Source organism: Hemicordylus capensis, chromosome 2, assembly GCF_027244095.1.
Source record: "Hemicordylus capensis ecotype Gifberg chromosome 2, rHemCap1.1.pri, whole genome shotgun sequence".
In the NCBI taxonomy this organism is placed as follows: Eukaryota; Metazoa; Chordata; class Lepidosauria; order Squamata; family Cordylidae; genus Hemicordylus; species Hemicordylus capensis.
This window is the reverse complement of record NC_069658.1, coordinates 85477977-85492011: the sequence shown is the minus strand read 5'-3', so window position 1 is coordinate 85492011 and position 14035 is coordinate 85477977. Positions and strand designations below refer to the sequence as shown.

General features: G+C 41.4%; 1 protein-coding gene across 3 annotated transcripts in view; it reads right to left on the bottom strand.

Annotated features, from left to right (window-relative positions):
- The window catches only part of MEGF10 (multiple EGF like domains 10), a 195673-nt gene that overhangs the window by 13093 nt on the left and 168545 nt on the right, over positions 1-14035 (bottom strand). For all 3 annotated transcript variants that reach the window (XM_053300099.1, XM_053300098.1, XM_053300100.1), the window contains 4 exons: positions 11066-11200; positions 9193-9321; positions 4340-4468; positions 3316-3444 (listed from right to left, as the gene is read on the bottom strand). In XM_053300099.1, coding sequence (XP_053156074.1) covers positions 3316-3444; positions 4340-4468; positions 9193-9321; positions 11066-11200 — 522 coding nt within the window. The remainder of the gene's footprint in view (positions 1-3315; positions 3445-4339; positions 4469-9192; positions 9322-11065; positions 11201-14035) is intronic.

Sequence of the window (14035 nt, the reverse complement as noted above, 5' to 3'; positions counted from 1 at the left end):
GATAATCTGCATCATCCAAAACTGCCTGGAGCTGAGAGACCACCACCCGCTCAGCCACCTTGCCCACCATGAAAGATTAGAAAGAGGTCTGTAATTAGCTAACTCTGAGGGACCAACATAGCTTTCTTCAAAAGTGGTCTAATAATAGCCTCCTTAAGACAAGGAGGCATCCTGCCCTCCCTCAGAAAAGCATTTATAATATTAATCAGACTCTCTCTGATAATATGATCAGATGCGATAAGCCAAGTTGGGCAAGGGTTAAGGGAACAGGTTGTAGGACGCACAGTCCGAAGCAGTTTGTCCACTTCCTCAGGAGTCACAAACTGAGAATGATCCAATCTAATCTCATAAGAGGAGTTGCTGGACACCTCCACAATAGACTCTGCAGTAACTGTGGAATCCAGTTCAGCCCAAATCTGAGAGATTTTTTTCCACAAAAAAGTTGTTAAAGACATCACAGCGAGTGACCTATGGTTTCAAGTTTAAAATCAAGGGGGAGGGAGTACATACAATAATATTTATTTATTACATTTTTACCCAACCAAAAACAAGGGTCTCATGGTGGTTGACATCGCTCCTTTGAAAGTGAGTTATGTGTAATATTGAAAACTCTATAATAGGCCACTATCCAATCTTTACACTTTATATATGTTGTATATACTAAGAAGCTACAATATGCTATATCACCAACAGAAATCTTGCAGATTTTATGCATCACCACTAGGTGGCAATGTTTCACTGAGCCATTTCTATAGAAAATCAACCTAGAAATTGATGCACTTAAAACATCTTTACAAATGCAGATAAAACATTATCTAAGCACATAGGCTTGTAAGAGGTACTGTCTCTACCCAGTACCAGGTAAGCTGGCACTACTTTACTTTAGTAACCTCTACTAAAATCCAGGGCTAGATGGTAAACTCAAAATAATTTCTCTTATTTCCCTTGTTATATCAGAATACTACAAAAACTCCTCTGAGTTGATATGTTGTACTCAGATTGAGGTTCCGCTTCCAGCTATTAACGTTAAGTATTTTGTACTGATAATAGACAGTGGCGGACATCCTGAGTTACGAAGCATTAGTGCTGCTGCTGCTGCATTCTATTAACTCAGCTTTGGGAATTGTGCAGCGGGAGCAGGACTGTTCTTCGAGAGTCCTGGCAGGGTGTGGGGCCTGAGGCACATCAACCAGTGTGGGGGCCCTCTTCCAGTTAATTTTAATGGGGGAGAAAAGAGCAGGGCCTGGGGCGATCGCCCTGCTTGCTCTGCCCTAAGGACTGCCCTGGGGGGAGAGGCTATTTTAAAGGACCTCTTCTTCCTGGAGTACTCTGTGCTACATGCAAGTGCAGCCCTCAGGGACATATTATCATGTGTCATAGCGCACTTCTGGGGGAAGAGGAGATAATAAAAAAATCTAAATACAGACACATGGTATATGCAGTTCAATTCATTTGTTAATCAATTCACAATGAATTGGGGGCAGTTTATAGATTTGACTGTGAATTGAATTGGCCCTTAATTGAAGGGCCTGATTCGAGGTCGAATAGAATCAGCCCTGATTTGTGCAATTTGAGTGGCCATTTTCGTGGGCTTTCCCCCTTTCCTGATTGGCTTGAGGTCTCCTTGCTTCTTGGTTGGCGTGTTATCATAGAAATCAAGAGTTTGCATCGGCAACTGTACCCCCATTGGCTGGGGAGAGGGAGGAGGAAGACTTTTGGGGGGAATTTCAAAATGTGTATTCAAAGGGACTTGGAGGCGGGGGGGGCGGGGAGAGAGGAGAGAGAAACAGCCCTTATGAAGAAGAGGATACATCAGGAGTTAGATAGGAGGGAGGGTCTGATTTTGTGGTTTTCTTTTCTTAGCACGGAGTATTTGCTGTGCTACTTATTGCTTCTATAACTGGTTTACTGGATCTCAGATTGTCAAAGGGTGGGGGGAAAGGAGGGAATTTCAAAAATTATTCAGAGGGACTGGGAGGCAGAGAGAGCCCTTACATCAGGAGAGGGGGAAGGAATCAAGGAAGGTTTGGTTCTTCTTTTCTCAGCACTGAGTATAATGCTGTGCTATTGATTGCATCTATAACTGTTTTTGCTGGATCTCAGATTGCCAAAGTCAGAATTTTATTTATTTATTTATTTATGCGATTTCTATACCGCCCTTCCAAAATTGGCTCAGGGCGGTTTACATAGAGAAATAATAAATAAATAAGATGGACCCCTGTCCCCAAAGGGCTCACAATCTAAAAAGAAACACAAGAAAGACATCAGCAACAGTCACTGGAGGTACTGTGCTGGGGGTGGATAGGGCCAGTTACTCTCCCCCTGATAAATAAAGAGAATCACCACGTTAAAAGGTGCCTCTTTGCCAAGTTAGCAGGGGATATGGGTGCCTGCCTGCCTTCCTTGAGTTGTGGTTTTGGTTTGTTCTGTTTTTGAGATGGTGTTGTGAGAAACAGGCAGAGGCAGCTCAGCTCTGTGTGAGTGTGATACTTCTTGGTGATTGCTGTGATGAGCTCCATGTCTGGCCTTGAGAGTAACTTGTGTTTCACTCACTGTTCTGGTCTGCTGAACTCCGCAATCTGCATTCAGCATTGCAAGGTGTACTCACTCAGTCAAAATGTGGCTGCAGAGAGACATTGCCATAGTTGAACTTATGGCTATGCTTGCTGGCTGCTAAGGGTGCTACTGTGCTGTGGCAGTTGTTGCAAGTAGGATGGAGTCATAGTTGTGTGTGAGAAAGCAACTTGTGCCAATGATTTTACTGCAGCACAGGACTGTGCTTAGATGAAGATCATTCTGACGGCAGCATGCAGGAGGTAGTAGCTTCAGGACGAGCCAGAAAAAGGTCAGAACCTCCAGGCTCTGAGGACACCACTCAAACACAACAGCTGAGCAGTGGGTTGGGGAGGTAAGCAGAGATGAGGACAGGGAGTTGGAAGGCATTGCTAGAGAGGCTGGGGATGGACAGCAAGACTGGAAGCCAATCAGCAGGGTGTGAAGAATGTTTGGGGCTATTTAAACAGGATGGTGCCAAGTATAAGAATGGATGAAGGGCAACTGAAGACCTGGAGCTTCTGGTGAGGGACCAGGTCCATAAGCAGACTACTCCGCAGGAGGAGGAAAAGAGTGCCTGTAACCCCCTCCCCTGAACTCCGAGGTGCCTGGGGCAGGCCAGTAAAAGGAAAGTCACCAGAGGAACCTGACATGCCCTAGTAAGATTTGACCCACTTATGCATTTCCTCTTGTATTTTTTTTTTTAATGTACAATAAAAAAATTATATATTTTTATGAATAAAAAACTAGTTTCTAGCTTACTCTGTTCACAGTGTTTTCCCATGAATCCTGTGCGGCATGTACACTGCCCAGATATGTGATCACAATCAGCTCCATTCTGACACTGGCAGATTAATGCACAATCCTTTCCATAAAACCCCAAAGGGCATCCTGCAGGAAAAAAAGAATAAAGGGGTAAGAATAAAGCAGCTTGTTCCTAAAAGGATTGGTTTAATGGTACATTGAATCGTATCATAATACTGAAATAAAGGATTAAAGTATTTCCCAGTCTGAACCACTGATCCAAACAAATATAAAGTTTGATGACATCTGAAATAAATTATGTGGGAAATATATTAGTGAGTGATATGTTAGAAAGACTAATGAAAGGAGTGAGATTTTTAAGAGTATTTCAAGCAGGAAGAGAAGCTTCTGAATAATGAATGGATCCTTGGACATATAGAAGCACAGAAAATCCTGATGCATAAACCAGTGGAAAAAACCACACATTGTGGCTCAGCTCCACACAAGGATTCCACATTAGTATAAAGACGACTTATTACATGTAAAGAGATCATCATTCAAAACTAGGAAGCAAAAGAACCATGAGCACTGGTGGTTCAGGCAGCACAGAAGAGCCATATGGCCCTGTAATCTATGGACTTCCTAATATTCTGACATTTTGGCTCTTTGAAAAAGAAAAGCCTCTGCCTATGCCATAACAATGTTGTTATTGTAAGTACAGTTAAAAGGCAGTAGTGGCAGAGATCTTTTTGAAGGCATGCAAAACATCTTCATTCTCAACAGAAGGAGCTTTTCTGTAATCAGCAACTGGACCAAAGGCAAGCGGCCTTTGCTAAAGGACTGCAATAATGACATGCATGTGTTTCAGCACAAGCTTGCCATTACTGGCCTGCCCATTACAGTTGCTGGATGCTTGATAATTTTGATTATACCCAAAGACAGGTTAATAGTACAAATATACTTTTCTCTTTTGGCTACCAGCAGTAGGTCTGCATTATCATTTCTATCCTGCTAAATACTTTTGAGACCTAGCTGTACTCACTCTGGGTACAGTAGAGACCAGTCCACCCTGGTGTACATTTACATTCCCCATCATAGGCACTACAGCGAGCTCCATTATGGCAATTGCAGGTATGGATACAATTTGGGCCCCAGTGGGAGGGAGGGCAAGCTGAAACAATAGAAATAAATCAGTCAGTCTCGTAGGACAAAACACAGTTTTGTAGCACTGAACCACTTCCTACAGGTCACCATAGGAGTTTGCGAATCTTCTTCATCGTACAAATTCAGAAGAGCATGACATATAAATAGTATTTATCAGCTAGTTTAAACTGGGATTATTACCATTTTAAAATATTCATGCTTCAACTGCCTTTGCTATTTGAACATTAGCTATATTTAACTTTATCTCTGTTACGGAACATGGCCTCAATTATAAATGATGCTACACTGATTTTCCATGCCTGAAAATTGTATTCATGTTAGGTTCTTCTCATAAAGATATAAAATTGGGTTTACTAATTTTGGAATAGGGAAAAAACCAGGTAAATGTTGACAACTTTTCTTTCTTCTTGTTATTATCACCTAAAGTGCATTGGACAAAGCATAGTGCTTGGTTCATCTTCATACATCTAAATATGACATTAAAAGAACCTTTGTGCTGCTTTCTACAACTATGTGTAGATATTGTTAAAGATTTTGCATTTGAATCATGACCATGGAGAATGCAAATAGCATGCTGTGTGGAAATGTTATTTTGGAATGATCCAGAAAATTCTCTCTCTACATATTACCAGTCCCTCTGAAATGCTTTGAATTCACAGGGGATGTACATGGTAGATTATTATGCTCATGAATAGTACTATGTGACTAGAGAACAAAAACAAAGGTCATCAATAAGGATATTTTTGAGAAAACAAACCTACAGAGACACTGGCTGACATGCAGCAGCAGCTTGAAGCCAGAGGCTTCCCGAGTAGCAGAGCATATGCAGAGCCCTCGGGGACATATTTCTAAAAGGGAAAAAGCACTTCTAAAGACCTGTTAAATCAGCAAAAATCACTCCCCTGCCCCTTGCTCTGCTGCTCAGAAGCCTCTAGCTGCATCAACAGCAGTTTCTCTCTGCGAAGATGCAGCTCCTCCTACATCCTTGGATGGTTGCTCTGGCTCTTTACCATTGTTCTCATGACTATGCATTTAGCACTTCCTGTGATAGAAAATTGAGACTATCATGTTGCTAAACAGCTTCAGATGTTTGAACATAAGCACAGTAGGTTGTATGCTAAGAAAGATAGGATTCCAAAGTCATGTCTAACTTTATCTCAGTAATTTCAACTGTGCTTAGTCATGACAAACTTTCATAGATACCATCAGAGTGGACTGCAGCAGTTCGATAAATGCTGGACATATTGTACAACTGTACAACTGATTTATGAAAAACTGCCCAGGCAGATGTGCCATAAGTGTGAATTTGATCCCACTGTAGAAGAGGGATGGCACTACACTTTCCAATTCTAACAGGCTGGGATATAATCAGTGTCAAACTATGTAAATTATCTAACAGAGACACTGAGGTTTTTCAGATGGCAACTTTACCATGACTTTACTTTGGGAGGGTGTGTGTGTATTCACATATCGGTTAGATTTACTGTGAAGTCCTTGCAATATTTCAGAGAGCACTTCACACACAATTTGGGTATTCCCCTCTGTATTGGAACCTAGCCCAATTTATGACCGGGATCCAAAAAATCCTCTTTTTGTGTCAGAGTATCCATTATACCCCAAACTCGCAGTAAAGCCTTGTGGTAAACCCACAGCAAGCCTGCTGTCTGAAAAGCCTTCATGTTGCCTAATCAAACAATGACTGCGCTTGTCCAAAACACAGTGATTATAGAGTCTATTGCACTGTGAAACAAACCAGTTTTCACAGGTTCCACTATAAAAGAGACAATATAGCACAATGGTAAAAAGATTTGTCATCTCAATATCTAGACCCACTGAAATTACCACACCAAAGTATGTATTCACAGTGCATGACAGCCTTCATCAGAACCTACTAATGAGGCTAGGATCATAGATCTTGCCTGAGGACTCATTTTTGTTTTTATCAGTTCACCAATCAATAACACTTTCCATGTCATAACTCATTATTTATAGAACAATGAAGTAAACAAGTTCCAGCATGTTTTCAGAGCTGATTTGAGAGGTTAATAATGTAAAACAGGAGAGGATTTATTTAGAGCAAATATAATTTGCTTATGTGTTAGTTTGAGGGAAGTGGCTATGGGTCAAAGGCTAATTTTTAAGAACCAATGGCTCAAAAACGTTTCTAAATGTAAAAACCAGAAGGGATGCAATCAAGAATTTGTTAATTTGGGTCTAATTCTTTTTTAAAAAAAAATTCAATTATTATTTATAATACAGAATGTTTATAACTGGTGATATAGACTATCAGGGACTGTCAAATACACAGTACTCTTTAAGAGGCTTCATGAAAGTCAAGCGGGAGTCATTTCAAAGTATGGGATCACTATTTTCCACAAGAACTAAAGGCACAAGTCAGTGACACATGTCAAATAAAGCTCTTTTTCATGGTTTAAAGGTCAGATTTAGTAGACATCCTCTTTCTTCTACTAGCATTCCCCCCCCCCGCTATTGGTCCATATTAATTGTTCATAATGAGAGAGCAACAGAAGAATTCAATTAATGACTTCTGCAGATACAAAAAGAGAGGCAAGCTTCAAGCTGATACTAAAATGAAATAGACATCCCAAAGCATTTCAAGAATCCCTGATAACTGGGCAAGAATCAACTGTTAAAGTGGTGGCTCTTATATTTAGCCACAGAATAGCAAGTGTCCTATTCATCCCAGCATAGTGGCCCTCTCAGTGCTGCTGCTGGTGTCTCCCTGTGTTTCTTTTTTAGACTGAGAGTCTTTATGGCAGGGAACCATTTTCGTCTTATTAATGACATGTTGCATAATTAGCAGGAAGGCATTCTTTTCATCTATACAACAAACACCTAGTTCAGATGTCATGCAGAATCATGGTTTAATCTTGGTTCTGTGCAGCATCCCTTAGGCTAAAGCAGGCCTGCTCAACTTCGACCCTCCTGCAGATGTTGGCCTACAACTCCCATAATCCTTGGCTATTGGCTGCTGTGGCTGGGGATTATGGGAGGTGTAGTCCAAAAACATCTGGGGGGCGTAAGTTGAGCAGGCCTGGCCTAAAGCATGAGTACTCCCTACCCAACATATTCTGCATTCTGATTCTGGGATTCTGATCCTGGTTTAGAACAAACAAAAAACAAACAACAAATATTTATATACCGCTTTTCAACAAGAGTTTCCAAAGCAGTTTACATAGAGAATAAATAAATAAATAAAGATGGCTCCCTGTCCCCAAAGGTCTCACAATCTAAAAAGAAACATAAGATAGACACCAGCGACAGTCACTGGAGGTACAACCGCTGTGCTGGGGCTGGAAAGGGCCAGTTACTCTCCCTCTGCTAAATAAAGAGAATCACCATGGGGCTATTCTGACGATCAGCAAAAATCGGGCTAGCCTGCGCTAGCCCGATTTTTGCTGATTGTCAGAACCACCGGGCTTGCAGCTGAGCCCGGTGGTTCTGGAGCGGCTAACCCGCTCTGGAACCCCTGCTAAAAAGCAGGTTTGCAGAGTGAGCACTCCGCAAACCTGCTTTTTACAATCGTGAGTAGCCGCGGCGTGACCCCTGGCCAGGAGGCGAAAAGCCACGTCCCAGCTCCGGGGGTCTCCCCAGTATGCCCTGCGTGCTTGCGCAGGGCATACTGGGGCTTGCGGGGGCCACACGGCTCCCGCTCCCCCACCCCCCGCTGGCTCCGTCATGGAGTCGGCAATCCGGCCGCCCAGGGCTCCCTGCCCGCTCGTCTGCAGGGAGTGGGCTTATCCCGCTCTCCCCGCAGTTTCTAAAAAAGTGGGTCTCACGGATCGTGAGACCTGCCTCCATGTTTAAAAGGTGCCTCTTTGCCCAGGTATGATTGAGAAACAGGCAAATTCTGGCTTGTTCCAAACAGGCTTGTTCCAAACAGAGAGCAGTTTCAGACACAACACAAATCCTTGGTTGAATTTGGGATTCCCCTTTGTGTTGTTCTGTCTAAATGTGTCTCTCAAATTCACCCAAGGTTCAATTTGGCCAAACAAACTGAACCAAGGTGTGTAGTTGGGTTGTTTATTTTTAAGTGTGGTTGAATTTTCCTTTGCATTGCGTCTGAATTGACCCCTGGTTTTTTTTTTCTTGGCTTGTTGCAAGAGGCTAGGCACAGAGCAGCAGAGAAACAGCTGTGGATTGGGCGAACGGCGGAGGAAGGGGCCAAATAAACCACTGACTGCAAAACAAACCACGCTGCTGTCGAGTCATCTATGGAGGGAATTCTTTGCTTGTTTTTGGAAGCTTGGTTAGAATTTCCGTGGCTCCACATTTGTCTGACAGGGCTCTAAACAAGCCAGGATCTGAAGTTGGGATACAATCTTGCCCAAAGGGGAGGGGTGAGTGAACACACCTAAGGCTAGCCAATGTTGCATGAAATAAGGTTTAAGCCATGCTTTTATGTGATGTCTAAACGTCATGAGAGGCTACTTAAACTTTAGAGAACAGTTTAATATTTCATGCAGATTAGCTACATTATGGGTTGTATTATAAGCTCTAAAAATTTCAGTAGCAAAATTGCTATGCAAAACCCATACAGCAAATATCTTGATGAGTTGTTTGAAATGTAAATAGGTTAAGATCTATTAGCCATGTCCTCAGTTAGTTAAGAAGCATGTCTTTTCTGCCCAGTAGAAAACTATAAGAGAGTTGAACTGTGGTTTAATTACTTCAACAAGACCTCTGAACAAAGAAAATACTGGTACTTACACTGAGAACAGTCACTACCAATCCAGCCAGGATAACATTGACAAGACCTGTCAATTGGATTACAGGTTCCATTGTTGGTGCATGTGCAAATTCCTGCACAGTTCTTCCCAAATCTGCCACTGGGACAGACTGTGAAAAGCAATTATTGAAATCATGAGTAATCTGCACTCTTAGAGCTTGTTTAGCAGAGTGTTATATTTCTTCATGTTTGAAAAACACTGCTTTTACTAGGCAGATCCCTACCAAATGAGGGGAACACATTCATAAGGCTATCGCTGATTTGGTAGGTAGATGGGAAATCCCTTAACAGGTCCCAGCTGACTTTGCTCAACCACCCTTACCTTATTTTATCCATCACTCTCTCTTAGCCCTCTTGCCTTCCCACAGCTTCAAAAGTTGCCTTCCCTCAGGCCTGCCTTTATTTGCCTCCTGCTTCCTCTTCCTTTTCTGTGCCTTTTCAGCTAATCCTACCCCAGATTGTTTCTTTGGTGCCAGTTTCCTTCTGTGATAGGCTTCCTGCATTCCTCTTTACCTTGATTTCCATTCCCTTTGTCCCCTTACAACTTATCTCTTCCTGTTTTCCCCAGTCTCACTCATCTTATGCACATTTCTATTGACCTTGGGGGATGTGAACATCATTATATGTCCACCTGACCTACAACTGTAGAATTAGCAGATTATTTATAATGAATGGACTTGTTCCTCCTCTATTTTTAAACAAAATTCCTGGAGAATGTATCCTTCCACTGTGTCTCAGTTGTACATTCAGGTAAAAGTCTCTCTGTGCAAAGTCAATCCTGTTTCCCCATATTTGGTATATATGGGAGAGACGGAACCTTATCCAAGACCATCCAAGCACAGTTACCCCTGTTCTTCTCACTCACCTCCCAGCACACTAGTTTGTTACATAGGTCCATGAGCACCACAGAGTGCCCAAACACTGGGGAGGAGAGGAAGGTGACACCAGGAAGCCTGGGTAAAGAGGAAGGAAGGCTCCTCCTGTGAATTTCACATCAGATAATCTTTTTTTCTTCAAATGCATAACCCATTAATATATGGGGCAGTTTTTAAAAATACATATTTGGCTACAGCAGCATTGTCACTGCTAGCAGACAAAATGATGCAAAGGGAGAGAGAGAGAGAGAGAGAGAGAGAGAGAGAGAGAGAGAGAGAGAGAGAGAGAGAGAGAGAATAGGATTGGTGTGCTGCCATAAAGACCCTGAAAATGGAATATCTAGACAGTCTTCTTACGGTTTTGTCCTTCATTTGAGTTAGGGGGGTGGCAGTGTTCTCAGAAATGGCAATTACTATCCTCTTCATCTGAGCTTTCTGACAAGATCTCTCTTACCCAAGTTAGCAAAGTGGTTCAAGAGAAGGTTACAGACAGATAAACATGCTCATGGACAAGTGAAAAATTATATAGGTAGATTATTTTGGACAGTACAGTATCCAAATGTATGTTAATTTTTTAAGGTACATGAGGGGGGAGGATTAAACCACATATTTAAATAAAGTAAAGCTACAGGTTAGTGTTTGATGCCCCGGGCTCTTATTCCATTAAGTAAAATTCATATCATATATGACTAACTACCCAAATGTGCATTCTCAACCAACAACACTTCCTTAACAGCTTCAGTCACAAGGGTAAAAGGTGACCTTAAAAAAAGTACCCCAAAGGAATATTTTATCAAAGCTTGTTAAAATCAGTTTTAACTGTACAATAGCTTTAACTGTACAATAGATTCTATACATAATAGGAAAAAAACAATGTTTCAAAAAAATAAAAAGTCACAATCTGAAAATTTTTCCCAATTTGCAATTGGGAAAAATGTGGGGGTGGGGGCTTGATATGGGATTGTATTATGATTTGTACCTTCATTGCAGAGAGCTCCTGTGAAACCAGGTAAGCAGTCACACAGTCCAGTCACATGGTGGCATGGGCCACTGCTGTGGACACACTGGGGGCATGCCTGGCTACAGCGATGGCCATAAAATCCGGGAGAGCAAACTGAAGATAGACACATTACAATATTATTAATCCTCTGTTCATAAACAACCAAATCTAATCTAGTACAATTACTTTATATACCCTTGGAGAGCCTTTACCCATTTTCATGATTTAGAGAGGCTTGCTTTGGAAGCATTCAGAACACAGATCTGCATGTGAACACTCTGTGCACTGATTGTATATAGCCCTATTATTCACATGTTATGTTTAACACTTGTATGATGAATGCACAATGTACACAGGTACAGTTCTGTACAGATGTTATGTTGAACACAGGTACAGCAGTACACTTCCTATCTGTACCATGCATTACTATTTTATTTATTTATTTTATTAATCATATTTTTATGCCACCTGATAGGTACATCTCTAGGCGGTGTACAAAATTTAAAATAATATTTAAAAATCAACACAGATTAAAATAGACAAAACAATGAAAACAGCAGCATAAAACAATAATTAAAACAAATTATTAAAATTAATTCTAATTAAAAGCCTGTGAGAACAGGAGAGTCTTGAGGTTCTTCCTGAAAACAAACAGAGAAGGAGATGCTCTTATTTCAGCAGGGAGCATATTCTAAAGCCCCAGGGTGGGGGCACAGAGAAAGCCCAGTTCTGGGTCACCACCAAATGAGCCGGTGGCAACCGTAACTGGACCTCTCCAGAAGACCGTAACAAGCGGCAGGGTTCATGACAAAGGAGGCACTCTTTTAAATACCCTGGACCTATGCCGTTAAGGGCTTTATAGGTAATAACCAGCACTTTGTATTTTACCTGGAAACATATCGACAACTAGTGCAGTTCTTTTAAAACTGGTGTTATGTGGTCCCTTGGTGTTGTCCCAGAGACCAATCGGGCTGCCACATTCTGTACCAATTGTAATTTCTGGACTGCGTACAAAGGCATTTGAGGGGTCTGTACCAGTGTTCCTAGATGTTGTTGACTACTACTTCCATACACAGTAGAAACCAAATCCGTAGCCAAATTTTGTTATATTGCTTTTAAGGTGTATAATGAGAACCTATAGAGTTTTCTATAAATTGTTCTGCTGTTTGCATGCATGGATTGTTTGGTCTAGGACCGTAAATAAAACTTGACTTGACTTGACTACATCCATAATCCCCAGGCAAAGGCCATTGTAGCCAAGGATGCTGGGATTTGTAGTCAACAGCATCTGGAAGTCCCTGTTACAGGGAACACTGGCCTGTACCCAGGTTGACTGTTTAAATGAATTCAGGTACAGTAATTCACAGAAAAACATGTACAAGTGTACAGATATCTGTACACCCATACAGCATAACATCTGAATAGGGCTTATATGATGAACATAATGTGTGAAAAGGACTAAATATACCACAGATGTACTACTTGAGAAGAAGTTTAAAGGACCCGCTGAATAAATATTGAAATTATATTTGCAAAAATTACCTAAAATAATTGTTGACATTGTGCCATTGTTGTATACTGTATCATCATTATCATTCCATCATTTGCTATGATTACCAGAAATATAATTTTTCTCCCTCACTAGCTGGACAGGTCTGAATCACTGCAACTTGGCAGTTCCTGACAGAATACAAGTATAAAGTACTTTTCCTAATAGCAGGGCAATCAAAGTGCAGACAGCTACACACTACGGCTTGTTTTTATTCAACTCATGCCTTAAAAAACAAAGCACTCCAATTCATTTTTATGCCAAGTACACTAACCCCCCTCTTCTTTACAGATTCATCACGATGTGGACTGATCGAGGAAGAAAGAGGCCGTTGGGTACAATTTCTTTCTTTACATCTCTAACCTCGCTGGCATTTCTTTCATGACAAATTAGTATATTAAGCAAAGCTTCAAGTTAAGTGCCTGTTGTTAAGCGGCAATTAACATTTACAAAGCTAACTTTTTGCCTTTAAATTATATGAAGTCGTTTAGAAGTCAGCCAGCCTAACTAGATGCTTGAAGCAAGCTGCCTGATCAAAAAAGGATTCCAGAGAGTCTCATGGTTTTCCAGTAAAGCTGTGGTTATTTCCTCCCCCTCTCATAATCCAGGCTGTTCCTAGTTGTACAGCCATTGATTTGGGCAACCTCTTGACTTCTTAGGTGCTACACTGTCTTAAGAGCCTGGTTCTTTCAAGAGGCGTTATGGGGGATGAGGAGCCACTGCCTCATGTTATACTCATAATTCAAGATCAGTACAAGATGTACTGGTTGCATTACCTCATCTTTGTTTACAGTGCCTTTGCATTAACTGAATGATTAGTTCGAAAACCATTATAGGTGGTGACAATAGTTGCCAGCCTTGGCATCAAGGACTTCTGCTGAGTAGCACCAATTTACCTCGATGGGACTTGGGTGGGAGAAATGCTTGTGGGGCTGCATGTAACTTCAAAGTCAATATTTAACATGAGCCACTCAGATGTTTCATTTAATGAAGACACATCAGCTTTTGCATTTCATGGCACAAGAGGGAGCGATATGTCTAGCTCCAGATCTGACCACCACTGTCAACTCCCACGTCATGGATCAGGTTCCAGTTTACAGTAAATGGCATGTAATGCTTGAAAGAATTAAAATGATGTTATATACACTCATTACTTTCCCAGCCTTAGGAACCAGGATATAAGTGGTCTTGGCAGCATCAGGACTTACTGTAAGGTTATAATACATCACAGGCAATACTTAGGAACCAGAAAACCACTCTATGGTCAAGTTTCAGGAATACAACCCACAGGCATAAGAACAAAAATCGAGATGGGAAGCAGCATAGGGTTCTAGCAAGAAACGGTCCAACTAACAGTAAGCAGATTAAAAGGCTAAAAGCCTATTCTAGGATCATAGTCT